The sequence below is a fragment of the Phocoena sinus genome, chromosome 18, assembly GCF_008692025.1.
Source record: "Phocoena sinus isolate mPhoSin1 chromosome 18, mPhoSin1.pri, whole genome shotgun sequence".
NCBI classification, from domain to species: Eukaryota; Metazoa; Chordata; class Mammalia; order Artiodactyla; family Phocoenidae; genus Phocoena; species Phocoena sinus.
The window spans coordinates 18211970-18239884 of record NC_045780.1 but is presented as its reverse complement, the minus strand read 5'-3'; the positions used below and the strand labels follow the sequence as shown (position 1 = coordinate 18239884).

The window sequence follows — 27915 nt, the reverse complement described above, 5'->3', positions numbered from 1 at the left end:
ACTGGGAAATTGAGCACTGAAGGGATGAAATGCCTTAGGAGGAGGTATCAGGTGTTCCAGAAAAGAAAGGCTAAGGGATAAAACTTGGGTTATTGTGTGAGGCATACTTTTTGGTCTCTGTGGCTGCAGATGCTTTGGGGTAAGGTAAGAAAGCTTCCTATTTAAATAGGAAATCTAAATGACTGATTTGCTAAGGTAAAGATTATTAATCAAAGACTGTCTTGTTCAGTGTCTTGAGCTAGAATTTAATAGGTTAACATTGTAATAAATACCTTGAGGTGATGATTCAGGCAAAGCAGTTCACTCCATTTCAGGGACTCAAGAGAGTTGCCCATGTTCTGAGTTAAAGTTTCCAACCAGTGTGTTACAGTTGTGCAATTACTGATTCTTTCAGGCCATATCCCACAGGCCAGACACGTTGGTCTCTAGTTGTCTCTTCCTTTTACCCCAGAGTGTCAGGCAAAAATCCTCACTTTCTGTGCGTACCATGAAATGAGAAAGGTTGGAGAAACACGACTCTCAACGCAATCTAAAGGAAATGTGCTAGGCAGCAGGGACTAGAGCAACCCTCCTCATCTGAAATGCCAGGTTCACTTCAGTGAGGGCAAGAATTATCAGAGTTCAGAATAGTCATACCTGGATCCCTACCACATACCACTTACAGACACACATACTACACAACTTACCTAGACAATTCATGTCTCGTATTTCTCAAAATAACTCTTTGATGCTGCCCGTAAAATGCCAAATCGTGTCCAGAAAGTATCATTCATTGGCTTTATCTGCATTGCTAGAAAATGCACCTAAGTTATCTCTCTGATCTAGTTGCTAATTTTGACTTGTTAACTATAATTTTGAGTTCCTTGAAAGAAAATGCGTAAGCTTCAGATGAAGATTTTAATTACACTAGGGCTTAATATGAGAATAGGCACATATCACCACAGATTTAAATAGGTCACTTTATAAAAAGAGTAAAGGTTTTAAATGATAAAGCATTTATAACTAGACACAAAAGCTGAAATTTTAAGACTAGAGTTCACCTCTCTAATTTTCTAGAATGCTTTCTGATCTGTATTTTTGTTTTATATTATTGTAGCTAAATCTCTTCTCTTTCATGTTATACCACAACAGACAAATACTTCTTTTAGATGCCCTGTATTTTTTCATGTACTGGGAGATACGAAATCTCTTCTTGGTCTTTTATATATTATTTCTTACAATAGCTTTCTAGGATGAGTTAGTGTTTAATCTTCATTCTAGAAATAAGGTATACCCTACAGGGTTCTTCAGTAACGGAGCAGAAGAGATGCCCTTTTGTTGCTAGTAATTGTGTTATTTTTTGTTGTGTTAAGCTCTTTTACTTTTTTCTTTTAGGAAGATTACTAAGCAGATCTAACACTGAGAATCCTGATGCTATTGATGAAAATGGAAAAGAAGAGAATATTATGAAAAATATGTTTTCAAAAAAGAGGAAAATAGAAGTTACAGATTGTGAGGTTGAAGTTATCCCATTAGAATTGGAAACATATCCTAGAAGTGCTGTGACTGAGGAGTGTCCACCTAAGCTCCATAATAATCCCAAAGAGCCTATTATGTGAGTGAGATCTTATGAACCCAGTCAAGATTGATCTATGCTGTATACTGTTGATCAAGAGTAGTTCTTTCTCTTTCATCTTTCTTTCTTACTTTCTACCTCCACTCCTATATATCTCCTGTATGTCAACTTGCTTCACAGTTGTAAGTTTAACACTGTGAGAAATCTAGGGCACTTAGATTTAAAAATCTAGCCAACATACTTTATTTCCTCAGTTTCCATTTGTGGAGTCTTACCTTTAAAAACTTTGACTTTAAAAAAAAAAAAAAAAAAAACTTTGACTTTAATCAGGTTCTTTATGGATGTCGTAACTTTTGCAGTTCTTTTTATTTTCTATCACCGTTTTATTTGCAAAGCTTTTCTTAGGTTTTCTTCAGTTTTTTAATATACTTCAAAAATGATTGACTTTAAAATATGATTATACTTTTTTCTTCTAGTGAGGGGTAGGCATAGATGTTATAACTTAGATTAATTTCTAATGGATATTTATGTAACAGTGAAGCTATCTATATTTCAGGGCACAATAAAGAGTATTTTTAGTGATATACAGAATAACTTTTTTTTCCTTTTCAGAGAAATGAAATGTAACAGTATTTCAAGAATTCAGTATCATTCAGTCATTAGAAGTCCTAAAACCAAGACGGCCAGTATTCAACACAATGGGAAAAAGATGGTAAAAACTGCAAAATGTAGATGGTGCCCTTCTGAGAACATTAACTATTACTTAGTTCAAATTGTTTGTGTTACTTAATAATGTGTAGGATTTCTTTTATTATTTTGTAATGTGGTGCTGTTAAAGTGTTAGGACTATGTTTTATTTACTTAGTATCTTCCATGGTGGTTGGCATGTTCCCAACTTAGATATATAAGGAGAATGTTGGTCATGATCTGACAGTGTACTCTACTGAGACTGAGAGCTATCCAGTCTAAGAATTTGTAGAAGAAGCTAAAGTGTTCAAGAGTTGATAGTATTACATAATAAGAAAAAAAGGATGGAGTAATTTAAGTTAAGGAGAGATGGTGTGAGATGTAGGAGAAAGAAGAGAAGCAGCCTAATGAAAGAATCATCAAGAAAGCAACATTTTACATGATAGCCTCTGAAGGTACACTTTTCAGTCTATACTGAGAAGAATAGTCAGAGACTGTAACTTCAAAACAGAATGATGCAGGAAAAAAAGAACAGGCAGACATTATGGTAGTTCACGGTAAGGCTTGTTGATGAAAAATAAAAACTCTGCCCTAGGTGGTGTGCAAATATTTGCCCTCTGCCTAGTAACATTAAGTAGGTACCTCCTCAGTACCACATGATTATGAAAAGATTGGGCCGGGGAATCACATAGGCTTGGGTTTGCCCTCCAGCACTGCAGCTTACTAGCTGCTTGACATCTCTCTGTCTACATTTCTTTATCTGTAGAATGAGAATAATAGTATCTGTCTCAGAGTTAAGAGGATTAAATGAGATAAACATCAGAAACTTTGTGTAGCACAATGCTTGACACCCAACTAAGTGCTCCACACATGTTGACCATTGAAGTACATAAATAATAATAATAATGGTCAACATGTGTGGAGCGCTTAGTTGAGTACCAAGCATTGTGCTCAGCATATACCCCTTTTTGAAAGTTATCATTACCATTTAAAGTGACTGCAGTGTCTGCAACTCATGGAGACAGGCAATTCCTTTAACCTTTTCTTTGAAGTAACTAGCCAAAGAGTGTTTTTAATCTTTGCACATCTTATAGTTGAAGCCAGATTTATAATCTGGCATCAGAATTGAGGGATACAGACAGGTGTATTTGAATTTTATTTTGAATTTATAATGCCTAAAGAGTGTCTTGACAGTCCTTATAATTTTCATAGCTGTTGTTCACTAAAGTGCCTAGGAGTGAAATACAGCCATAAGGGCTCCATCACTTCAGAGAGGCTTTCAAAACTAATCTAGTAGCTATAGCCTGTGAAGATTGACATTTGATGAAAGAGGCCTTACTGCTAAATTAAATTTTTTTTCCTGACCTAGGAAGTAAAGACATCTTCCTTGTTTTCTTTTAAGGGATTTACTTCCTCAGAGTCTGTCACCTCAGAAGATAATGGTGGATTTAAACCAACTCAAGTACATCTGAACTCTAAAGCCAAGGAAATGAGAGGTAGGCTTTGTTTCAGTCTTATTGCTTGCCTCTTCTGCCGTTTTGTCTCTCTTGCTCAGTACTTGTGGCTCATTTTCTCAGACTCCATAACAAAAATGTGGCATTCATCACAAGAGTTTCTACTTGTTTAGATCAGAGGTTGGCAAAACTATAATTGGTGGGCCAAATCTAGCCCACTACCTGTTTATGTATAGCCTATGAGCTAAGATAATTTTTACCTTTTAAATAATAACTGAGAAAAAATGGGAAGATAAGTAATACTTTGTGACACTTGAAAATTATAGGAAATTATAATTTCAGTGTTCCTAAATAAAGTTGTATTGGAACTGAGCCACACTCTCGTTTACATGTCGTCTCTGTCTACTTTCACACTATAGCAGCAGACTGAATAGTCACAACAGAGACCATGTGGCCCACAAAGCTTACAGTATTTACCGTTTGGCCCCTTACAGAAGAAGTTTGCTGACCCCTGGTCTAGATGCCAACCATGACTTGATGCGTGGCAGGAGAAAGGGGTGGTCAGCTCCAAGTCTGCATAGTCTATCTATGGCTTTGGAAGCATTGTCCAATGCAGCTATTTCCTAACCCTTCGTTTAGGCTCCTTAAAAATAAAGACACATCATTCTCCTGCAGTATTCCAGCCAGTGCTGCTGCAGGGGATGCTTAGCAAAAAGTGTAAATATTGCTACCCTGAGTGCTTATCTTTCAGTGTTACCGGACCTGCCATGGTTAATATTACAACCTGACAAACTTGGATTTTGTTCATTTGCATTTCAATATATCCCTCAGTGGAGAGGCATTGCTGAGACATGACCCTTTGTGAAGAACTGACCAACTATTGCCTCTTCTGCCTTTGGGCTTCCTTGCATCTGCACCCCCAACTCCCCACCTGGTCTTAAAGGATGGAGACTGGGGGAGGCAAGGCAGCTCCTTGACAGAAAAGGTCTATCAAGAAAGGGCACTTATAATAATTTCACCTGTAGAGGAGGAAAATCTCTTTTTACCCATCTTAAGCTGTCTAGCCAGAGCCCTGTAAATTAGACTGACAAAAGACAGATTGACAAGAGAAAAACAAAAGTTTATTAGTATGCATATTATACACATAACACATGAGTACTCAGAGATGAGTAACTCAGAGAGGTGGCTTAGAACTCTGGCTTATCTAGTATCTTAGTTAAAGAACAATAAATTTTTAGAGGAATAACAAGACAAAGGAAAAGGGCCTTGAATATCTCGTGGTGGAAATTGTGGGAACCCAGATATATGTGAAACCAATGGTAGATAAAGGCTAGTTAGTCAAGTATGCTATGTAGATTGCTTTGGTTCAGTCTCCAAGCTGACAAAGGTCTAAAGTTATCTCTGGTAATTAACTTTTGTCCTTCCTAGTATTATAGATGGAGGGACACCTTTGTAAATTTATATCCTGCTTTTAGACACATGGGGGGAGGGCTGAGCTTTTCCTGTATTGCTACTCAATTGCCCTTAGCTCAAAATAGTCCTTATGTCAGAGATGCATATTTTGGGATGACATTCTGATATATCACCATTTAATGCATGTGAGTCATACGACTACTGTTACTTTTGGTTCTTTTGTCATTTCCATTGACTACTACAATGTATATAGCAGGTACCACAAAAATTAGTTATGTACTATTATGGCTCACAAGTAACGCATGATTAAAATATGAGTACATGTAGGAGTAGCAGCCAGCAACAGTGATGATTACATCAAAAACATTAATTTTAGAGAAGTATAATTTCTTTGTGCCACTGAATTAGGTGACACAAATGACTTTTTAAAAATAAATCATGGGCTTCCCTGGTGGCGCAGTGGTTGAGAGTCCGCCTGCCGATGCAGGGGACACGGGTTCGTGCCCCGGTCTGGGAGGATCCCACATGCCGCGGAGCGGCTGGGCCCGTGGGCCATGGCTGCTGAGCCTGCGCGTCCAGAGCCTGTGCTCCGCAACGGGAGAGGCCACCACAGTGAGAGGCCCGCATACCTCAAAAAAAAAAAAAATAAATAAATAAATCATTTTATTCCATTTGACATGCATTCATACTTTTGAATATTTTCAAAAAATTATTTCCATTATTCGATAAGAAAAATAAGTAGTTCATCTTCTTCTAAAGTACTGTTGTTTGTAAAAGTGTAATTATTGAATGATCATCTAGTAAAAACTCCAAACACTAATGTATACAAAACCCATAGCAATAGTTATTACTATTGGGACTTATAGAGGGTGACTCCATCAGGGTCTCCTCAGGCCTTTCATTGGTATATTAAAGGCCTAAAGTGCTCCCTAAATACCCTCTCTGTTACAGCTGTTTAGAATACACTTAAATGCAGGTTCCAAAGTTGAAGAGAGGTAAGTCAGTTTCTAAGGAGTAGAGATTAAATATAGTAACAGGAAGCAACATGTATACAGATTCATAAAAAGGCATTGTTATGTAGTAGAAAGAAGGCAGGCTTTGGGGTCAGATATTTCTGGGTTTCTTACCCCACTTCTCATTACTATTGCTAGTTAGGTGAATCCCTTAAGCCTTCAGAGGCTTGAAGTTTTCATTTGTAAAATTGGAGTACTGTCTACCTTAATACATTGTAAGGATTAGCAATAATTAGCACAGCTTGCATTTAATTAGTATTGTTACTCTCAGCACTATTGCTCAGCCAATTATATTTCCTGACAATTCCTTCCACAATGTTTATTAGAGGACTCAAGCTCAAACCAAGCTGAAGATTCTGAAGGCAACCCTGTGATTGAATCAGATGTGATAGATATAACTAAATGTAGAGAAGAAACTCCACCAGGGGGCAGATGTCACCAAACAGTCACACTGGATGATCAGAATGAGATTCAAATACAAAAGCCCCAAGAGGAAAAATCTCCAGCATGTCAAAACCAGCAGGTCTTTTGTGATAAAGAGTTACCAAGTGAAACCAAGAATGCTTCATCTGATTCTCTAAAGAAGTTCAATAAAGGGAGTGTGTTTTTATTGGATGCCACAAAAGAAGGAAATGTGGGCCGCTTCCTTAATGTGAGTATATGGGCTGAGGTTCCTATGTCTAAACACATTTTTTTTTTCCTAGGCTTCTTAACAAACTCATGAGGAAAATATGATTAAAAGACTCCAAAACCAGACTACCTAGATTAGAATGCCAGTCGTAACCAAATATACTTCAATTAAAAAAATTTTTTAAAAATGCCAGTCCTCCACACATGACCTGGGGCATGTTACTTGACCTCTCTATGCTGTATTTCCCACCCCTATAATATGGAGATAATAATAACTGTCTAGGATGTTATAAAGATTAAATGTATTATATATAAAGTGCTTAAAAGGTACCTGGCACACAGTAAACATTTGCTTGAGAAAGCTATAAGAAATAGTAAGAAAATCATATATGTTTATTGAAAGGTTTTCAAGATTCATTACTTCAAAAAAAAATCACAATGGGACACATAGAATAAGCTTCTCTTTTGTGTCTTATATAATACAGTATGTCTTATTCAGAAATGCCTCTATCCAAAAAAATCAGTTGGGAGTACTTATGTTTTGCTTACTCTCACTAAGGTTTGAGTGGTTTAGTGGCTTAGTACAGAAAACCAGTACATTTATCAGAATATTGCATTTTACTGTCTTACTCCTTTTTTATTCCTAAACCATAGTCGTTTTCTGTTTCAGTGTATGTTTAGGATATATGTAATGAGATTTATTTTTGTTTATACAGAGAAATATTTATGATTTCCTTGATTTTAAGGTTCAAGACTTAAGACTCCTGGCATCTTCATGATAAGAGGGATAACTTGTATTATTGGCCATAACTACTGTGTAGGGTGGAGTTACCTTGTAGCTTTCCCATCATACTGCTATTCTATCCTGCCTCCTACCGTCATACATGTTTATCAAAGAATGTATGGTCCCAGGAATCCTACAGGAAAAAAAATTCGCTTCAACCTCTAGTCCCAGTGTGTATATAGACTCTCTTTGGCCAACTGGACCATGTGGAAGCCACCTGTATGCCCCCTACTCTCTGGGCTCCACTTTGTCCTTGCTTATCCTATCCAGGAGAGTGAAGAGGAGTCGTGGAAGGAGGATGGGAACTTTGATACCCTCCACACATCTTTGGAAAGGTCCACTCTAGTACTCTGACCCCTGGATATGGCCTTAATTTTTCTCTTTGATCTGTATCCGAGCTCTTCTTCCTCTCTGGGGTTGAATTAGTGGGATGGGCAGCTTTGCTTTTTCCCTTAAAGTAATGGGAAGCATGCATGGCCCATGATTCTTTTATGCATTCCCTTTGCGAAGCTCAACACCCCTTTTTTTTTTTTTTTTTTTTTGTTTTCTGGCCACGCCGCACAGCTGGCGGGATCTTAGCTCCCCGACCAGGGATCGAACCTGGGTTCTCAGCAGTGAAAGTGGAGTCCTAACCACCGGACCACCAGGGAATTTCCTCAACACCTCTTTAAAATGACTTTTGAGTAGTTTGAAGTTGACGTTCAGAGATTATTTTTATTTTAATTTAATTAATTATTTTTGGCTACGTTGGGTCTTCGTTGCTGCGCACAGGCTTTCTTTAGTTGGGGCAAGCAGGGGCTACTCTTTGTTGTGGTGTGCGGGCTTTCTCATTGTGGTGGCTTCTCTTGTTGTGGAGCATGGGCTCTAGGCATGCGGGCTTCAGTAGTTGTGGCTCACGGGCTCTAGAGCACAGGCTCAGTAGTTGTGGCGCACGGGCTTAGTTGCTCCGTGGCACGTGGAATCTTCCCGGACCAGGGCTCGAACCCGTGTCCTCTGCATTGGAAGGTGGGTTCTTAAGCACTATGCCACCAGGGAAGTCCTCAGTGATAATTTTACATGTAATTCAGGTGCCATCAGAAGAGAAAATACTCTTAAGTCGGAAAATCTTTAAAACCAAAGAGCTTTTCTCCTTGCTAGATAAATCTGTTTATTTGGCTTTTTTCTTTTTCTCTGTCCTAGTTAGGAGGATACTTGGTTAACAGGGAACAGAATCCTCTCCTCCCTTCCTCTTTCCTACAACTGCTTTTCTCTATTCCACTTTCACTACTTCTACACTATTGCCAAACATGCTAGGAGCTATTAAACATGCCAGGAGAGCCAGAAGATCATTAAAGAATGATCTCTAGGGCTTCCCTGGTGGCGCAGTGGTTGAGAGTCTGCCTGCCGATGCAGGGGACGCGGGTTCATGCCCCGGTCCGGGAAGATCCCACATGCCGCAGAGCGGCTGGGTCCGTGAGCCACGGCCGCTGAGCCTGCGCGTCCGGAGTCTGTGCTCCGCAACGGGAGAGGCCACAACAGTGAGAGGCCCACGTACCAAAAAAAAAAAAAAAAAAGAATGATCTCTAGCAAAGGACTGTTGTGGCTTCCTTTCTGGTAGGTTATGTTGAATGGTGGCTGCACTACAACTATATGGTTGGTTTCACCAGCTGGGTCCATCCCTTCTTTATAGGAGGAAAAAAACAGGCTTTTCTTTCTTTTTAAATTTAATTTTCTACTTAGATAATACATTCACGAGATTTCAAAGTTTAAATAAAATAAAAAGTCTTAGAGAATACCTACGTACATACATACAGCCAAACAGAATTCTGTATCAAGGTAGCTCTGACCCTGCCAAGTAGGCACCATGAGTAAAGCTTACCAGGCCCAAATTGAAAAAACTGTGTGGACAGGAAGTTATCATTGAAATTTAATGGTGGCAAATATGTCTGAGGAAAATTGCTGGGATTTGATCCCTTTATGAATCTGGTGATAGATGAATGTGTAGAGGTGGCAGCTAGTGGGCAACAGAACAATATATTGGAATGGTGGTAATAGGAGGAAATAGTATCATCATGTTAGAAGCCTTGGAGAAAGGAGAAGGTCATGTTCAGCAGAGAAATCAGTTACGTATACAGGTACCGTTTCCAACGGGTCTGTTTGACTGTGTTGTAAAACTCAGGTCATATACATTCTTCATATTAAACTTTTTGTTTTGTTTTAAAAAAATGTACTGTGCCCACATTCACCCGGCCCCCACTCCACCCTCTATAGTAAAATCATTTTTACTACTTTTTTGTGTATTCTTATAGTTTCTTTATGCAAATACAAGTAAATATAAATATATGTTCTTATTCCTACCCATTACATAAAAGATAGCATATTATATTTACCGTCCTACACCTTGTTTTTTTTTAATTAGCAACGTGCCCTGGAGATCCTTCTAATCAGTACACAGAGCTCCTCGTTCTTTTTGTTTATATTAATAGCTGCATAGAATTCCAATGTGTGGATATCCTAAAGTTCATGTAACCAATCCTCTTTAGATAGATATTTGGATTGTTTCCAAACTTCTACTGTTAAAAACAATGTTCAGTGAATAATCTTACACATGGATACATGTGCAGATATATCTGTCGGATACATTTCCAGATACTGGATTGCTGAATCAAAAGATATGCATCTATAATAATGATAAATACTGACAGATTATCTTCTATAGGGGTTTGCACCATTTTGCCTTTCTACTGGAAAGATGTAAGAGTGTCAAAACAGGGCTTTTCTGAATGGATTCCTACCGTCAACAAAATTGTAATGAGCTATGATATTCTATATACTAGTCAGGAAAAAAAAGATATAAACAAAAATAAGTTAGATGTGTTGGAAACAGAATGGTATTCTAATGCTGCAAAGAATAAGGCATCAAACTGGATGCTATGTCTAACCTCTGTGTTTGTTTATTTTTTTTAACAGCATAGTTGTTGCCCAAATCTTTTGGTACAGAATGTTTTTGTAGAAACACATGACAGAAATTTTCCATTGGTGGCGTTCTTCACCAACAGGTTTGAAAATTTTTTTTATATGATTTCATTTTGAAATTGTGACTTTAAAAATAACAGTAGAAAAATATTAAGAGAAGATATATGCTATAGCCCCACATATCTGGCACCCTAGAATATTCAGTTATCCCAAAGTGTTTGTGGTCAATAAAATTTTAAATAGCTGAAATTTTCATTCTTATTTCCTCTTAGAGTTAATGCCTGAAAAGGCTAAGGATGGCAGGCCTCAGCCAGTTCAGTTCAGAGGATAAATGATGCAGAATGCTACATCTTTGAGTCCAAACTGCCCCCAACTACCACACCACATGCCTCATCACATTACTGGGTTCCACTGTTTGCAAAACACACTTCCTTCCTTGTAGATATTGACAAGTTTCTTCTTACTTATGATTTTAGTAGATTTGAAATAAAACTTCAATGATTATTCTTAATAAAAGAGCATTCCTAATTGGTTGTTGTTGGAGAGAGAGAGAAAACCATATTTTTGAGGATGGTTAATGATGTTAATATGAAAATTGATATAATCAAATTTGGTTCATTTGGTAGTTATTCAGGGTAATTTATGATTATTTTTAAAATTTCTACTTTCTAGGTATGTGAAAGCAAGAACAGAACTAACATGGGATTATGGTTATGAAGCTGGGACTATGCCTGAAAAAGAAATATTCTGCCAATGTGGGGTTAATAAGTGTAGGAAAAAAATATTATAAATCTGTAGCTAGTGCCTGTTCATGAAATTAGCTTATCAAGCTGAAATTAGAGTCATGCAAAAGAAACCCCAGTGGTCAGTGGAATTAATTTAGGTTATGATCCATCAAGAGAATTCCTCTCAGTTTACCCTTGTTGGGGGGTCCATTTGCATTACTTAGAAATACTAGGAACAAAATAAGGACATTTTCATATGCATAGGGTATCTCTTTATTCTTACTGCTGTTCAACTGTACATGAGTAGGATGGAAGTGTATATTTTATATGAAATACTGCTATATAATTTGTAACTTATTTGTAAATTATATATTAAGAAAGACAAATGTCACAATTGATTTCAGCACTTCTTATTGCTTTTGGAATTATCTTTGACTTTCATGGCCCCAAAGGGCCAAAGCTCACATCTTTACCTACAAAATTTATTTATGTTTAATTCCTGGCAAATAATTTACCATTGTGAACCATAAGGTGGGCAACAGAGCCTGAAGAATCTGTCGAAATTCACTTCATGCATGTTACTTCCAAGTATTTTAGTGCTAGTTGGAGAAGCTGTATCTGGCTCCGTGAAAGTGTCCCATCAGTCCGTTTGAATGAGAAGGGGTAGAAGCTCTCCTGTGGGGAAGGTTTTGGCACACTCTTTGTGATTCAATTTCTTTTCCACAGATTCTCTTCAGTCCTTCCACATAAACATGGACAGGAAAGGAGGGAGTAGAAACTTGGAGGAATTAGAATATTTTTGTTCTAGATAGAGCCTTATGAAAAGGAAACTTAGAAAATAGTCAGACATGGCTTATTTAAGCCAGAAGAGATTGTGCTGGGCAAGAATTTCACTTAACAAAACAATTCTACTGAACTGCAAAGTCTGAAACAGACCCTTGGACTCTCCTAGGCATGATGTGCAAATTATTTTCCTAGAGAAAGTTACTTTGCTCTAGGTTACCTAACCATGATTATCTAGTGGAAAGAAGATGAGAATCTCCAAAAGTTAAAACTGATTTTATCTATAACAAAGATATACATTTGGCTGCCAGGAACTTCCCACTAGGAACCAGGATGGGAATACTAGCTCAAAAAGGAGTAATTAAAAGTAGTTCTGGTTTTTTTTCTTTTTTTTTTGATCTTGATTCTGGGTTTAGTTTGGTTACCTTTCAAACAAAAATCACTTCTAAGTTTGGATCCGACTAATTTCTTTAAAATATTGAACTAAATAAAAATTTAACTTGAAATTGGTTTAGAGAGTGGGAAACCAAAGAGCTAGGAAAGGGAGCAAAAAATTATAACCCAAACAGCCTGTAGACAGATGAGGAAAGTTGAGAAGTCCATTTATTCCCAGTAAAGATGCAGGGATTTTAGGCAATGCACTAAAATAAAGTGAAGACACTTGATAAGTATGGAAAATGTTTTTGTGCAGAAATCAACATCTTGATCTGCTTCATTCTGTACTGGTTCACAGCTGTCATCTTCCATCAGCATCCTAGAGATTCCCTTTGTCTTCCTTATGTCAGGTCTGTTTCCAGTTAAATCCCATTATTTCCCCTTTCCTGGATTTACTCCCACATATTGGTGAAGCACATCCTCCAGTAGCTTTTGAAAGGGAAAAATGAGAGGTGAATATTTTGAGCCCTTGTATGTTTGAACATGTTATTTTACCCTTACACTTGATTGCTATTTTGGCAGGGTATGGGTACTCAGTTCGTGAGTAGCTTCCATACCCAATTTTGAACACATCTGCTACATTCCAGTGTTGCTGCTTTGAAGTCTGAAAATGTCCTCACCTCTGGCCTTCAGGGTGACTGTTGGAAGTCAGACAAAGCCGTTCTTTATCTTTTGTATACGTGGCCAATTTTTTCAAGCTTATAGCATTCTCTTTGTCCCAATGTTCTGTTCCCAGTAAGAGTTAGTTTTCATACCTCATACCAGGTGCTTGGTGGGAGGGATCTTTCAATCTGAAAACTTTGTTCTTCAGAGAAATTTTCTTGAACTATATTTCTTTAATGAAATAGTTCTGTTATCTGTTGTCTCTTCCTATTTATCTAGACATTAGACCTCCAGGATTGGTTCTCTCATTTTCTTATCTTTTCTCTTAATTTCCAGCTTTGTCTTCTTGCTCTACTTTCTGGGAGATTTCCTCAACTTAATCTTACAATTTGTCTATTGTGTTGGGTTTTCGTTTGGGGGGTTTTTGCGGGGTGGGGATTGGGTTTTGTTGTGTTCTGGTTAGGTTTTTTCTTTTGGTCTCATTTTAAATTTCTAGAGCTCTCTTCTCTGAATGTTTTTTTTTTTCTTCAGTATCCTATTTTTGGTTCATGGTTGCAGTATCTTATCTCTTTGAAAATACTATTTATATAGTATAACATACATACAGGCATTCGTATCTATATTTTCTTTTTCCTGAATATTCTGTGACCTGCAAGGTTTGTTTCTGTGTTTTCCCTGTATGTGTCCTTTGGTCTTTGTCTTTCATGTTTTAGGCTTTCCTCAGTTAGTTAGTTAGATCTTGGCAGTCGGCTCATTCTTTTTTTTTTTTTTTTTTAAATAAGGGATTTTTTTAAACATCTTTATTGGAGTATAATTGCTTTACAATGGTGTGTTAATTTCTGCTGTATAACAAAGTGAATCAGCTATACATATACATACATCCCCATATCTCCTCCCTCTTGTGTCTCCCTCCCACCCTCCCTATCCCACCACTCTAGGTTGGACGCAAAGCACCGAGCTGATCTCTCCCTGTGCTATGCGGCTGCTTCCCACTAGCTATCTGTTTTACATTTGGTAGTGTATGTATGTTCATGCTACTCTCACTTCGTCCCAGCTTACCCTTCCCCTCCCTGTGTCCTCAAGTCCATTCTCTATGTCTGCATAGAGGACAGCATCTTTATTCCTGTCCTGCCCCTAGGTTCTTCAGAATCATTTTTTTTTTAGATTCCATATATGTGTGTTAAGTCTGCTCATTCTTAATAGTGGAACACTGAAAAGCTGAGATTATAAACTGAGAGCGGGGTAAGGGGCTCTTCAACTGCTTCACCTGACCTAGCTGAGCTCTTCAGTTTCTTATCCAGTCTCTTTAGGACTTTCTTTCTGGCCTGGCAAGGATTACTCTTCCATCTTACTGCTTGAAAGAAAAAAAACTTTGCTGCCAGAGCGTGCTCTTTTCTCCCGTTTTGCATCTCCACACTCTTGCTTCTGTAATCCATTTGTGTTTGTCAAGACTATCCAAGTTATCCTTTTTAATATTGTTCTCTTTTCTGTCCCCAGTTTGCCTCCTTTCCTCTCTTTAAAATCTGCTCAAAAAGCAAGACCTCCAGGAGTTTTCCTTTGATTAGTTCCTCAGCAAACCACCAGCTATTACATGCTTCTTTTACAGAGCAACTTGTTTTTTAACTGTAATTTAATTATATGCGTTTGTGTTCTCTACATGTGTATTCCATGCACCAAAAACCTTGTCTTGTATGGTGCTGTGTACCCAATGGGTGCTAAATAAAGGCTTGCGACTGCAACTGGAATTACTGTCAGTTAATTCTGCGTCCGTTTATGATAGACCTGTTTAGGCCAGACTTGGTGTGATACAGTTTTTAGAAAATAATGGATAAACCCTCAGAAGAACAATCATTTCTCCAGCTGAGTCCAGGGGCTTCGGCCACCTTTACTCCGACTATCGCTTAAGTGGGCGCAGGGTGGGGAGCTCCTGGCATGATTTTTTTTTTTAAGAAAGCAATTCAAATTCAGACTCAGATCTGGAGAAGTTGCGAGTTTCTGTTTGAGAACTGCATCTGCAAAGCCGACGGGTCTCTTCCTGCTCGGGACTTTTCCCCCCGGGTAGGGGAGATCAATCATGATTTCGCCAAAACGGACTTCCGGCTGCGCGGGCGCAGTGCGCAGACATGGAGCCGGCGGGACCTCCCGAGCCCGAGTCGAGCTGCGGCGCCAGCTGGTCCGAGGCCCGGGCTGGGCGGGACGTGGTCCCCCACCCAACCGGTGAGTACTGCTCGGGGGGGCGGGGGGCGGCAGGGGCAGTCGGGGCCCAGGGCAGCTCCCTGGTCGCCGCCGCCTGGTGGCCCGCGAACCGGCCTCCCGAGACAGCGCTGAGGTCTTGGCTCAGCAGCCCCTCGGCCGCCGCCGCCTTGGGGCCCGCGAACCCGCCTCCCGAGACAGCGCTGAGGTCTTGGCCCAGCAGCCCCTCGGTCTCTGGGCGTCCACCGCCGGCGGCCCTACGCCCAGACCGCTCCCCAGGGCCTCTCGTAAGGAGAGGGTTTGCCTTCCGTTTACCGTTTACCGTTTACCGTTTACCTCACCCACTGCTAATGGGACAGCCCATTGCTACAGTCCTACAACGCTAGGAATACAGCCAGCAAGGAAAACTGAAGGAAATGCCTGGGAGTTTACTCTCCCAGCGCGGTTTCACCCGCCCCTAAAACAGTGCAGTCGGAGAAGTGCTCTGGGGAGGAAGGCTGGAGGGGGACCCCTCTTGAAGAGAAGTGGTCAGCTAGGTCTCAGGAAGCAGTTTGAGAAGTTTCCACAGAGAATGTAACGTTTTGGAACCATCCCCTCCTTTCCATGAGTAGTTCAAGTCTGTGGCCCTCCCCTTTAAGTGAGGCAACAGCCTTCTGGCTGGGTTCCTTCCCTGCGTTTCAACAGATGTAGAGCGCTTACCCTGTGCAGGCTCAGCACCAGGTGCCGGGAATGCAGAGACGAGTTAGGCAGGCCCTGCCCTAGAGAGTCTAATAGGCAACTCCTGTGTGACCTGCTAAGAACCACAGAGTCACAAATGAGGGGCTCCTCCAACTCAGCCTGGTGTTCAAGGAACATCCTATCTTAGTTTTAAAGAGAGAGAGTCACCCAGAGATACAAAGCTTGAAAAGGTGGTCCAGAAAGAGGTGAAGACTCAAAAAAAGGCACCAGCCATAAAACATCAGATGTGGCAACCACAAGCCAAGCAGTTGACTATTTCATTCAGCTAGTGTGTATACAGAACGCAAGATGAGGAGTTACTGGAGGTGAGGTTACATCCTGACCTTTTCCCCAAACTCCAGACTTGTATAACCAACTTCATTAATGCCAGGAACGATCTCAAACTGAATATGTCCCAAAGAAGACTCCTGTTTGCCTGCACACACCCACACACTCCAAACCTGCTCAGCCACTACCAGCCTTCCCCATTCCATTCACCTGGTTGCTCAGACCAAAACCCCAGTGCCACTCTTGGTGCCTCTCTTTCCTCCTTACCTCCCAACTAATGCATTAGTCAGACCAGTCAGTTCTCTCTTCAGAATATATCTCAAGCCTGGCCTCTTCTCACCGCTTCCATCACTGCCATCCAAGCCACCATCATCTTAGGCCCGGACTATTGGTCCCCTGGCTTCCACTCTAGCCTCTCATACAGACAAGCCTGCACAGTAGCCAAAATGATCTTTAAAAAACAAAAAGTAAGTGTGATTCTCCTACTTAAAGCTCTCCAATAGTCTCTCATTACTTTCAGAATAATCTTACTGTGGCTACAGTGTACCCCATGTCCTGATCTGATCCAGCCCCTACCCATCTTGGTGACTGCTACCCCTCACTGCACTGTGAGTCCTCTAAGCCCCCACCATATTCAAATATCTGCTCAAATGTACCCTCCACAGCCTTGCCTGCCCATCCTGTTTAGAAGAGCCCTCCCCTACCCTCATTAATCTCTACCTCCTTCCCCTGCTCTGTTTTTCTTCATAGCACTTACCACATCCTGAAATAATACTTGTTTGATGTCTCTGTACTACTAAAATGTAAGTTCCATGAGAGTTGAAATTCACATCTTACTCCCTGCTTTATTTCTAGTGCCTAAAACTCTTAAGTATATGTTCTCATTAAGTATATGTTGAAGTAATGAATGGGGTTGTATGTAGCACTAAAGAGCTTGGCTTCTGATCTTTAGGTGATAGAGAAGGGTTTTTAGCAGGAGAGAAACATGGGCAAATGTACATTTTAGATAGATCACTCTGGCAGCAACGTGAAGAATGAAGTGGTGTCATGACAGGGAAAGCAGAAGGAGGGAAATGAGATTATCAGAATGAACCAGGTAGAAGACAGTGAAGGCAGGGCAGTCCACTGTCCACGCTGCTGCCAAAACTCACTCTCAAGTGCACATGTGTGCACGCACATACGTACACACGTGCCTACACACAGATCAGGTCATGGTACTTCCGGTGTTAATTAGGACTTGTTGGCTACAAATAGTACAAAATCAACTTGATGTCATTTAAGCAAAAGGGATGTTTGTTACTGGAAAGCAGGGAGACCACACTCACAGACCCCAGGAACATGGATGCTATAACATTTATCAGAAAGAGCCAGGAAATAGGGCCTGAGAAGCCGTCATAAACTTTGACAGCACTCAGAATATCTGCTTTGTTCTCTTTCTTTGGTCCAGTTTTCCTGATAATGGGATAGAAGATGGCTACCCTCACAGCTTCTCAGTTTTTACATCTTCAAGAAACCAGCCCAATCTGAACTAAAATCTTCTATTCTGAATTCTGTATATGTGGGAGATGGGCAGGTTGGTCCTCTGGGACTGTCAGCTGTGCCTAGGGAAAGAGAGTCACATAGTATAAACATACCTGCTGGGGCTTATCCCTGTGTATGATTGTGAGTCAAATGGATACCCTAAGGAAGTCCACTGAACATCCTATTCCCTGGCTGCCTGCCACCCCTCCCTTACAACACAGACATCCTTATTCCTCTTCACATTCTGAAGCTGTCCCCAGTAATGCCTTCTGGCTATCCCAAATATACATCCTGCCAAACTTCTCTGAAAGTTATGTCCAGTCACACCATCCAGAGACAATGTGATAAAGCCATTCATTTTCCAAGTCCATTACCAAGCCTCTAGGTAATATCTACTCCCCTTCTGTTTTGGTCAGTTCAGGTATGCAGTCACTGGACTCAGTAATAATGTCTACACATCTCATATACCGTGGCAGAACTAAAATAGTAAACTGCAATGAAAACTATTGATCAAAGGAGAAAAGAGGAAGGAATTTCCAAGCCAGCACCATAAATTGGTTGCCAGTCCAGAACATAGACCATACCCTATTGGAAGGGGATTGTAAATGGAAGTATAGGGTTAGTGAATCTTTCTATCAGTTTCACTCATTTCTTTAGTCATGGAACATGTTCCTTGGCCATCCTATCCGACTACCCCAGATTCAATCCTCGGGGTGGATTGCCCTTGTCTGGTGAGCTTTAAGACCGTCTCTTGGAAGAGAAGCATTGGGAAGACACCCCTGCAGAGGCTGTGGCCTTAACAATCCCTTCCCAGGTGTAGCTGAGCCTGGAGATTGCTGGCAAGACTGCCACTGTTGGTTTGAGTTAGTCGTAGTTCATGTATTCTCGGCTTATAATTTTTCTTCGGCTTCATTCTATAGAACCTTTCCTGGTTACCAGTTTCATTTTTGAGAATTCTCGTTGAGTCAGTCTCTGTGAGTCCTTAGGCCTGCTAGACCCAGTAGAAAGACCTTGGGGAGACCTACATATCTTCATTGTTCTTGGTCTCAACTACTGATGGAGACCAATGGACTCTTCCCAGCCCCCATGATACACCTGTCCCTCACTGTCTGAATCTATACAGTTCCTGAGTTCAGATAGTGAGGAATATCAAGTTATCCAAATGTATTTGGTCCATGAGTTTAAGATAATGTGTAGCAAACGATCAGATGTGAGGGATGCCTGTCTGTGTAAAAGCCTATATAATGTTACTCTCCCAACTACAGAGAGTTCTGTGATCCCCCAGTCTAGAAGAATAAACAAGTTAAAATAGCCAAGCTCTTTTAGGAAATTGTGATGAGGGGGTGTTTTAGCAGGAAAAAACTCTTAGGTGGAGCCTGTGTGTCCACCTTGCGTTTCTGTCCATCAGCACTGGAAACTGCAGATCAGAGGACAGCAATGTTGCCACCACCTCTGTGTTCCCAAGTGCCAAGACCCTGCAGACTTGGGAGTGTAGCTCAGACAGGCAGTCCCCAGAGCAAGCACAGGGGACCACACTCAGGTATCAGCGGCCTGATAGCTCAGCCCGATGCAGTACACCGGTCTGCATGTGCAGCTCTGCATGGGAAAGGGTGACAAGGCAAAAATACCTAGCTCTTACACAAGGAGTGCTGCATAGCCTATCAAACATTATCATATTTTTTTATTAGGGAATTTTAGCACTAGTAATTTAACTGCCTGAAATTTAGCCTATGCTTTACAAATTTTAATGTCCAGTTTGAGTGTTCTTTTAAATAAGAACACAGTATTTAATCGAAGTAGATTTTGGGTCCAAGGTGAATAAAATTTGGGGATATTTTTTTCCCATTTTCATCCTAGGATGGAGGCTTTGTGTGGTCAAATATTAAAATATATTCTAAAACATTGAAAATTGTAAAGTGTTGTACTGGTGGGGGAAGTGACAGATCAGTGGAACAAATAGAAGTATGTAGAACAAATCTAAATATATGTAATAATTAAATATATGAAAAAAGATTTTAAATCAGTGGCTAGCCATTATGAAAATAAGTTAGATCTCCATCTCATACTTTACAATAAAATAAATTCCACGTTAATATTCTAATGTAAGAAATAAAATTCTAGAGGAAAGGAAGAGGTGTCTTCTAAGTTATGTTCCCCCTACCCAAGAGTGAGAAATGATAAAGGATTGATATAATTTCATCAAACAAAACCTTTAAACATTCTGTATATCAGAGAACATTATAAACAAAGTTAAAAGGTCACATATTTGACTAACAAAGAGTATCCTGGATACACCACAAGCTCTTATAAATCAGTAAGGAAGTAGTGAATAAACCAATAGAAAAATGGGCTAAGGACATCAGTGCCAGAGAAGAAATGCAAATGCCACCTTATGGTAACTTAAATTCATAATTAGAGATTATGATCCACTTCCCTCTGCACTTTGTGTTCTTTCTTTTGACATGGTCGTCTAACCTTCTGTCCCAGCTGTACCTTTATAGTATGTTTTTAAATCAGGTAGACACCCTCTCATTTTTTTTTTGAAAGTATTCTTTACTGCCCTTGCTCATTTGCTCTTCCAAATAATATTTTTTTTCAAGTTCTTTAAAATAACCTTCTTGGGATTTAAGTTGAAATGGCATTAAATCTAAAACTTGTGTTGACTGAAGAAAAACACAACCTAAAAATTGCAAGATGTTTTATTTCGGGAGCTTACTGAAGACTGTGGCCTGGGAGACAGCCTCTCAGCTCTGAGGAACTGATCGGAAGAGGTAAGGAATGAGCCAGGATATATAGGAGTTTTTGCTGAAAACAAACATGTAGTCAAACATCGAACAATTACTGCTAATAACAAAAAACAGACATCTTAAGTTAATGATTTTAGTGCTTTTCTAAGTATGGGAAGATGCAAGATTTCAAGTCTGGGCTCGTTGAAATTATTCCTTAGAAATGTGTGGTAACTGTCTAGGGTCAGTATCCTGTTTTTTTCTCAATCCTGAATTCCCCTCAGGACACACCATTGTTGGGGGGGGGCGGGGATTGCTGCAGTGGCTGATGGCTTGTTGTCGGGCAACATTTTTTTGTCCGCACTTATCTGAGATAGAGTTGACAGCATTATAATGTCCAGCCTTCCTATCCAGGTGCACCGTATTTCTCTCCATGTTGAAATGGAGCTTAAAACAACTCTTTCATCATGTTATCCCCCTGCTCAAAAAATCCTTCCTGGCAGCCTTTCACCATCCGTTTCTCAAATTCTTTTCCAGCTTCCTTTGCATGAACTCTCCTCTTCAGCCTGGCTGGTTTTCTGTCTCCCAGTCAGACCTCTTGGTCTCTTATATATCTCTGCTTCTGTCTGCAACGTCCCGCCCGCCCCGACCCCGCTTCCTCTCCATCTCAAGGTTGTACCAGCTCAAGGAAGTGTCCTTGACAGCACTCCATCCCACAAGGAGCACTTCCTCCTCTGTCCATAGCGTATATTGTATTTCCTACTCAGCAGTTACTTGTGCCACGTATTCTGTTATTTTCCAGAATACTATTTGGTCTCCTTGTTTATTTTGTAAGCTTCTTGCAGGCAACAGTTCTGTCTCATGTTTTTTTAATATGCTCTGCTGTGTCCTTCCATACAGTAGCCACTCTCCATATATGGCTCTTGAGCATTGAAAATGTAGCTCGTCCAGTTGAGAGGTGCTCAACTGGAGCAAAAAATACACTGGGCTTCAAAGACTCAGTACAAAAGAATGAATTAATTGCTTCCTTAATTAAATGTTGAGAGGGTAGTATTTTGGATATGTTTAGTTGAATAAAGCGTATTAACTTCACCCATTTCCTTTGACTGTTTTAAATGAGGCTCCTAGAAATTCTTCATCTGTACCTGTGGCTCACATTTTGTTTCTGCGGACAGCGCTGGTCTAGAGCTCTCAGCGCCGTGACTCTCGTACAGAGGTGCTCCCAACTCGGTGGTGGTTTGAGATGAATGAAAAGCAGCAGTTCGCCCATTTCATTTCATCTGAGGAGTTTTGTCTCAGTCTCCCCCCTTTTTCTTGGTTGATGTGGAGCAGGAGGACTACTAATTTGTAGCCCTACTAATAAGCAGGACCCAAATCCAGGAGACAGACGTTAATTAAGGAAGAAACTCATCTGAATGTGAAAGAAGTGCTAGCTCCAAAGCGAGGTCTTCTGACATTGTGAGATGCAAGATGTAATTTAAGAGAGACACCAAGAGACCTTACACTTCTAAGTAACAAAAAGGACTTTTAGGAAGTGCTTAAGTGGTTAACCTCATTTAAATTTAAACCTTTCGCCATTAAATGGTTAAATGAATTTTTGTTTCAAAACTAAAATTTGAAGGTAAAATTGAAAGTGCTTTCTGCCACAGAAAACTAAATGAATAACAGGATGAGCATTGGAAAAGGCAAAGAAATGTTAAATGGATGCTTGTGGCCAAATTAATAGCAAACTAATAGGTTAGAGAAGATTGCCTCTCACCCATGTACCCAGTGGATATTGGGAACAGCTGGCTTTTTTCCCTGTCTCTTCCCTGTTCTTCCTAGCTCTCTTAAGCTTCTTTCCTTTCTTTATTCCGCTCTTAAAGAAAAAAAACTCCTGCCTTCATGTATCTTTCTCTCCTAATTTATTATAATGCTAGATTACAGCACATTTAAAGTATATTGCTCATTTACTTCTTTAATTCACCCCAAATTTATTTATTTTCCCAAATTTATTTTTGAATATAGTATGATATGGGGATCTAAATTATTTTTTACAGGTAGTTAATCAGAGCATTATTTCTTGAATACAACATTGTTTTCTTGTTGATTTATAATGTCAGTAATCATTATTGAGAGCTTACTATCGGCAAGGCAATGCTTTGAGAGCTTTGTATTTAAATTCCTGCTTATGTTTCTTAAGTAAAGGTTTTCCTCATGTTTAGACATTTTAAATGAAACATTTTTTTCTTTTCTTTCATTAAGCCATTAAGAAAATACAAAATTGCTTTTCTACTTGGGTCCCAATTTTTTTTCTCCCTGGGAGTTGAGACTCTCTCATAAAACAAGTTCCCTGCCCTCTACTTTAAGATGGGTGGAGGAGTTGCAGACACCAAGAAATTCCACTTTTCCATTTCTCATCAGGGATGTTACTTTATAGGTGTCTTTCAGGTTGCAGAAAGGTTGCAAAAAAGGATATGCGCACTTTGCCCCAAAGACCTCGAGTGTAGTGTCCTGTACTTTGCACAGTCAGAGAATATAGCTGCTCATGAAAACTGTTTGGTAAGTTACTTGAAAACACATGAGTCCTTTTAGGGAAGGACATACCAAAATAGATAAATGTACTCTGGATACAACAAAGAATAACACGTTGGCTGCCCATGGTTTGGGCTTTTTTTTTTTTTTTTTTTTAATGAAAGCTGCTTTATTTTTTGGCTGTGTTGGGTCTTCGTTTCTGTGCGAGGGTTTTCTCTAGTTGCGGCGAGCGGGGGCCACTCTTCATCGCGGTGCGTGGGCTCCTCACTATTGCAGCCTCTCTTGTTGTGGAGCACAGGCTCCAGATGCGCAGGCTCAGTAGTTGTGGCTCACGGGCCCAGTTGCTCTGCAGCATGTGGGATCCTCCCAGACCAGGGCTCGAACCCGTGTCCCCTGCATCGGCAGGCAGACTCTCAGCCACTACGCCACCAGGGCTTTTAAGTGGGGATTTGGGGAGCATATTTTTCCCTTTTTAAAGTTTCAGATCTAACACCTTATGATTACTTTCAGTTTTATTTATAACTGATCAAACACACAAAGAATTATGATGAAGTTCCTTTAAAGATATTTTAATTATTTCAAATATAACAGATACCCATAGACACTTCACCCAGATTTATAAAATCATGATAGTATATGATATTTGCCTCAGCTTGATTTTTTTTTTTTAAGAAAAAAAAAAACATAGATAGTTAAGGACTCTCTCTTCTCTCTGTTCCCTTCTCTCCACCCCTCCCCAGAGGTAATTGCCATCACAAATTCGGTGTTTCTTATTATCTTGTGTTTTTAATGTTATGCTCCCACCATGTTTAAGTATTTATAAACAAATATATTGTTTTACATGTTCTTGGACTTTATAGAATTTCTATCAGATTCTGTAGATTATTGATGTATATCCATGTTGATAAATGTAGTTCTAATCTTTAATTTTAAATGTTATAGTATTCCATTTTATGACTATAATCACCATTAAAGTATTCTGTGAATGAGCATTTATGGTTTTCCAGTTTTTTATGTGACTGACCAGCTGTCATAAATATCCTTGTATAGGTCTCCTAATTCACGGGAGAATTTCTCTGGTCTAGGGCACTTAGAACTGCTGGACACAGGAAGGGAACATTTTGCACCTCACTAAATGTGCCAGATTGCTCTCCAAAGGGATCGTACCAAGTTTGACTTCCACTATTTCGGAGTTTGCTTCTCTTCTTCCTTGTCAACACTTGATTCTATGAGATTTATTTTATTTTTTGGTATGGTAAAAGTATGTTTAATTTTGAAAGAAATTGCTGAACTGTCCTCTACTGTGGCTGTACCATTTTATATTCCCACCTGCAATGAATGAGAGTTCATGTTTGTATTTTTTTAAATTTTAATTTATTTATTTTTATACAGCAGGTTCTTATTAGTTATCTATTTTATACATGTTAGTGTATATATGATGTTCATATTTTAATTTGTAATTCCCTGATGACATATGACATGTGGTGTTGAGCATCTTTTCATATACTTATTTGCCATTTGTATATCTTCTTTGGTGTTGTCTGTCCAGATCTTTTGTCCAATTTTTAATTGGGTTGTTATTGTTTAATTGGGTTTATTGGGTTGTCTTATAATTAACTTTTAGGAGCTCTCTATATCTTGGATACAAGTCCTTTATCAGATATATTTTACCAATATTTTCTCCTAATCTGTGGCTTTTCGTTTCATTCTCTTTACAGTGCCTCCCTGGATCTGTGGTTTGGTGTCTGTCATGATACTATGAGATTTTCATGTTTTCCTCTCTGATGAGTGTGAGAAGGTCTCTCGTTGTTATTTGCATTTGCAGTTCCTAGATTACTTAGTGAGCTTGCACCTCGTTTGCTGTGCTCCTGTGTGGTTCTTTTTTCGATTCTGTGACTTGTGTTCATAGACTACACTTTATCTTTGAGATCTTAGTTTTGCTTATATGTATTTATTCACATATAAATAAATTCTAATGCTTTATTATATATGTTTGCTTTTAATTTTATTTATGGTGCTTTCTGTCATACAGAAGCTTGTGATGTAATTAACGTTCATCATTATCTTCCTTTATAATTTGTAGGATTTTTCCCCTAAGAAATTCTTTTCCAAACTAAGGTTCTGTCTTTATTCCAAAAAGTTTAAAAATTTTGCTTTTCTCATTTAGCTTCTTGATCCAACTGGAATTTATTTGGATTATAGTGTAAAGTACGGACCTACTTTTAGTTTTTTTTTTAATGCGATTAACCACCTTCCCCAGCACTATGATTGAAAAATCTATCCTTTCCTCACTGATCTGTAGTGATAATAATGATAACTGTTATTATTTGGTGTTCACTGTGTAAGGTAATGTTCTGGGAGCTTAACCTAGGAGCTCTGGGAGATTAACAGGATTGACTGTTAATCCTCACAACTACCCTAAGAGGTAGGTATTATAATTATGCCCAAACTAAAGGTGGAAAAGCTGAGGCACAGAGAAATTAAATCACTTGCCCAAGGTCACAGGGCTGTAAGTGACTGAGCTGGGACTCTCACCCAGCTATCTAGTTTCAAACCCTCATGCTAATCCATTGCTCTAACAGTATTGTCATATGTGCACAGATCTCTTTCTGGCTCTCCATTCTCTTCCATTGGTCACTTGTGTATTCCTGAGCTGGTACAACACTCTTTTTTTTTTCTTTTAAACAAAACTCGCATTTTATTTAGGTTGAAATAAACCAAACGAAATTGATTTTCTTCACCAAAAATAACAAGCAATATTTTCTGTATTATTCCTAGATAAACCACAAAACACTTATTTTTGTAGGTTTTCTAGGTTTTGCTTGTAAATCAAGATGAGGCAGTAGATACAGTCATGGAAAAAGAAGAAAAGAGACAAATCAATTGTCAGTATCCATGGCCTCTGATCCTGTCTTGACCATGAAACAGAAGTGTTCAATGTATACCTGCCAAAAAGCTTATGAAGATGTAGGCTCAGTAAAGGAATGTGAACGGCAACAACCAGATGTGGAACAACAATGGCAGGCTCTTCCATTCAAACTTTAACTATAACTTGTTCCTTTAACTTCATTTGATAAAGACAGAATCTACACTGAAATCCTTGTTTGGCGAGCTCACACGTTTCTCTTACAATCTGATAATTTTCTTAACTGTCCCTTACAGATTTTTAACAGCATACTTAAAACTCCTACTATTCAAAAGTCAGTCATGAGCTTCATTGTAATGTTTTATGAAACGTATTCCTTCCTCCGATACCTCCTCAAAATTTATTTCTTCAAATTGCTGATAACTCAATACCTGACAGTTGGATGCACAGTGATGTTATGTCTAAAATGACTTAACTAATACAATTCCGAAGTGCCATTAGCAGAGATCACACAGAGTGTAACATGGTACTCTCAGTGCTATCTTTTGGAAGAATAGTTAGGTCTCCAAAGCATGAGAGTTCAAACAGGCCATCTAAACAGGCAGATTATCAGTGACTAATGAGCTGGTACAACACCCTTAATTACTATGATTTTATGATAAACCCTGGCTTTTTTTTTTTTTTTTTTTTTTTTTGCGGTACGCGGGCCTCTCACTGTTGTGGCCTCTCCCACTGCGGAGCACAGGCTCTGGACGCGCAGGCTTAGCAGCCATGGCTCACAGGCCCAGCCGCTCCGCAGCATGTGGGCTCCTCCCGGACTGGGGCACGAACCCGTGTCCCATGCATCGGCAGGCGGACTCTCAACCACTGCGCCACCAGGGACGCCCAGGTCTTCTTTGATGAATTTCAAAAATGTCCAACAATTTTTTTTTTCTATAGAGGTCTAGAACTTTGGGTTAGGTCTGTTCCTGGGTTTGTTTTTTTTGTTTGTTTTGTTAATACATTCTTTTAGATCTTTTTTTAAAAAATTTATTTTTGGCTGCGTTGGGTCTTCGTTGCTGCATGTGGACTTTCTCTAGTTGCGGCTCTAGGCGCACGGGCTTCAGTAGTTGTGGCACACGGGCTCAGCAGTTGTGGCTCTTGGGCTCCAGAGCGCAGGCTCAGTAGCTGTGGCGCATAGGCTTAGTTGCTCTGTGGCATGTGGGATCCTCCCGGACCAGGGCTCGAACCCGTGTCCCCCGCATTGGCAGGCGGACTCCCAACCACTGCGCCACCAGGGAAGTCCTTGTTAATACAGTTTTAAAGTGAACTATTATTGGTATACACAAACACTGTCAATTTTTATTTATTTTTTATCTCATCCAACAATCTTGCCAAACTCTCAAATCTAAAAGTCAGATTCATCTGGATATTTTATTTGGACGATCCTCATCTTTAAATAAAGACAACTTTTTTTCCTTTAAATTTTTGGGCCTCTTAATTTCTTTTTCTTATTTTACTGCATTTTTCTAGAACATTGTGTTATAGTGGTGATTAAAAGCATTTTAGTTAGCCTTGTCTTGTTTTTTATATTACTGGGATGCTTCTAGGTTTTATCATTAAATTTGTGCATACTTTAGCTTTTTAATACTTTTACTTTATTAAAATTAGGAAGTTTCCTCTTATTTCTAGCTTGCTACAAGTTAAAGTATTGAATATTATGAAATGCTTTTTTCTGCATCTATTGTAATGCTCTTCTGGCTTCTTTCACTCTCTTTCTCTGGCCATGCACAATGCTAGATGCTTTATTTTTTTTTAATTTATTAATTTATTTATTTTTGGCTGTGGTGGGTCTTCGTTGCTGCGTTCGGGCTTTCTGTAGTTGTGGCGAGCGGGGGCTACTCTTCGTTGCGGTGTGCAGGCTTCTCATTGCGGTGGCTTCTCTTGTTGCAGAGCACAGGCTCTAGACATGCGGGCTTCAGTAGTTGTGGCTCTCGGGCTTAGTTGCTCGCGGCATGTGGGATCTTCCCGGACCAGGGCTTGAACATGTGTCCCCTGCATTGGCAGGCGGATT

At 39.6% G+C, this 27915-nt stretch overlaps 1 protein-coding gene across 3 annotated transcripts in view; it reads left to right on the top strand.

Annotated features, from left to right (window-relative positions):
* The window catches only part of LOC116742984 (histone-lysine N-methyltransferase SETDB2-like), an 82652-nt gene that overhangs the window by 34762 nt on the left and 19975 nt on the right, over nt 1-27915 (top strand). Inside the window, exons 9-14 of one of the 3 annotated variants that reach the window (XM_032610926.1) lie at nt 1375-1594; nt 2168-2267; nt 3645-3738; nt 6449-6774; nt 10486-10574; nt 11164-14776. In XM_032610926.1, coding sequence (XP_032466817.1) covers nt 1375-1594; nt 2168-2267; nt 3645-3738; nt 6449-6774; nt 10486-10574; nt 11164-11281 — 947 coding nt within the window. In that variant the 3' untranslated portion in view covers nt 11282-14776. Of the gene's footprint in view, nt 1-1374; nt 1595-2167; nt 2268-3644; nt 3739-6448; nt 6775-10485; nt 10575-11163; nt 14777-15139; nt 15255-22901; nt 23024-27915 lie in introns of those variants that run through there. The other 2 variants (XM_032610928.1, XM_032610927.1) reach the window with 2 other exon arrangements.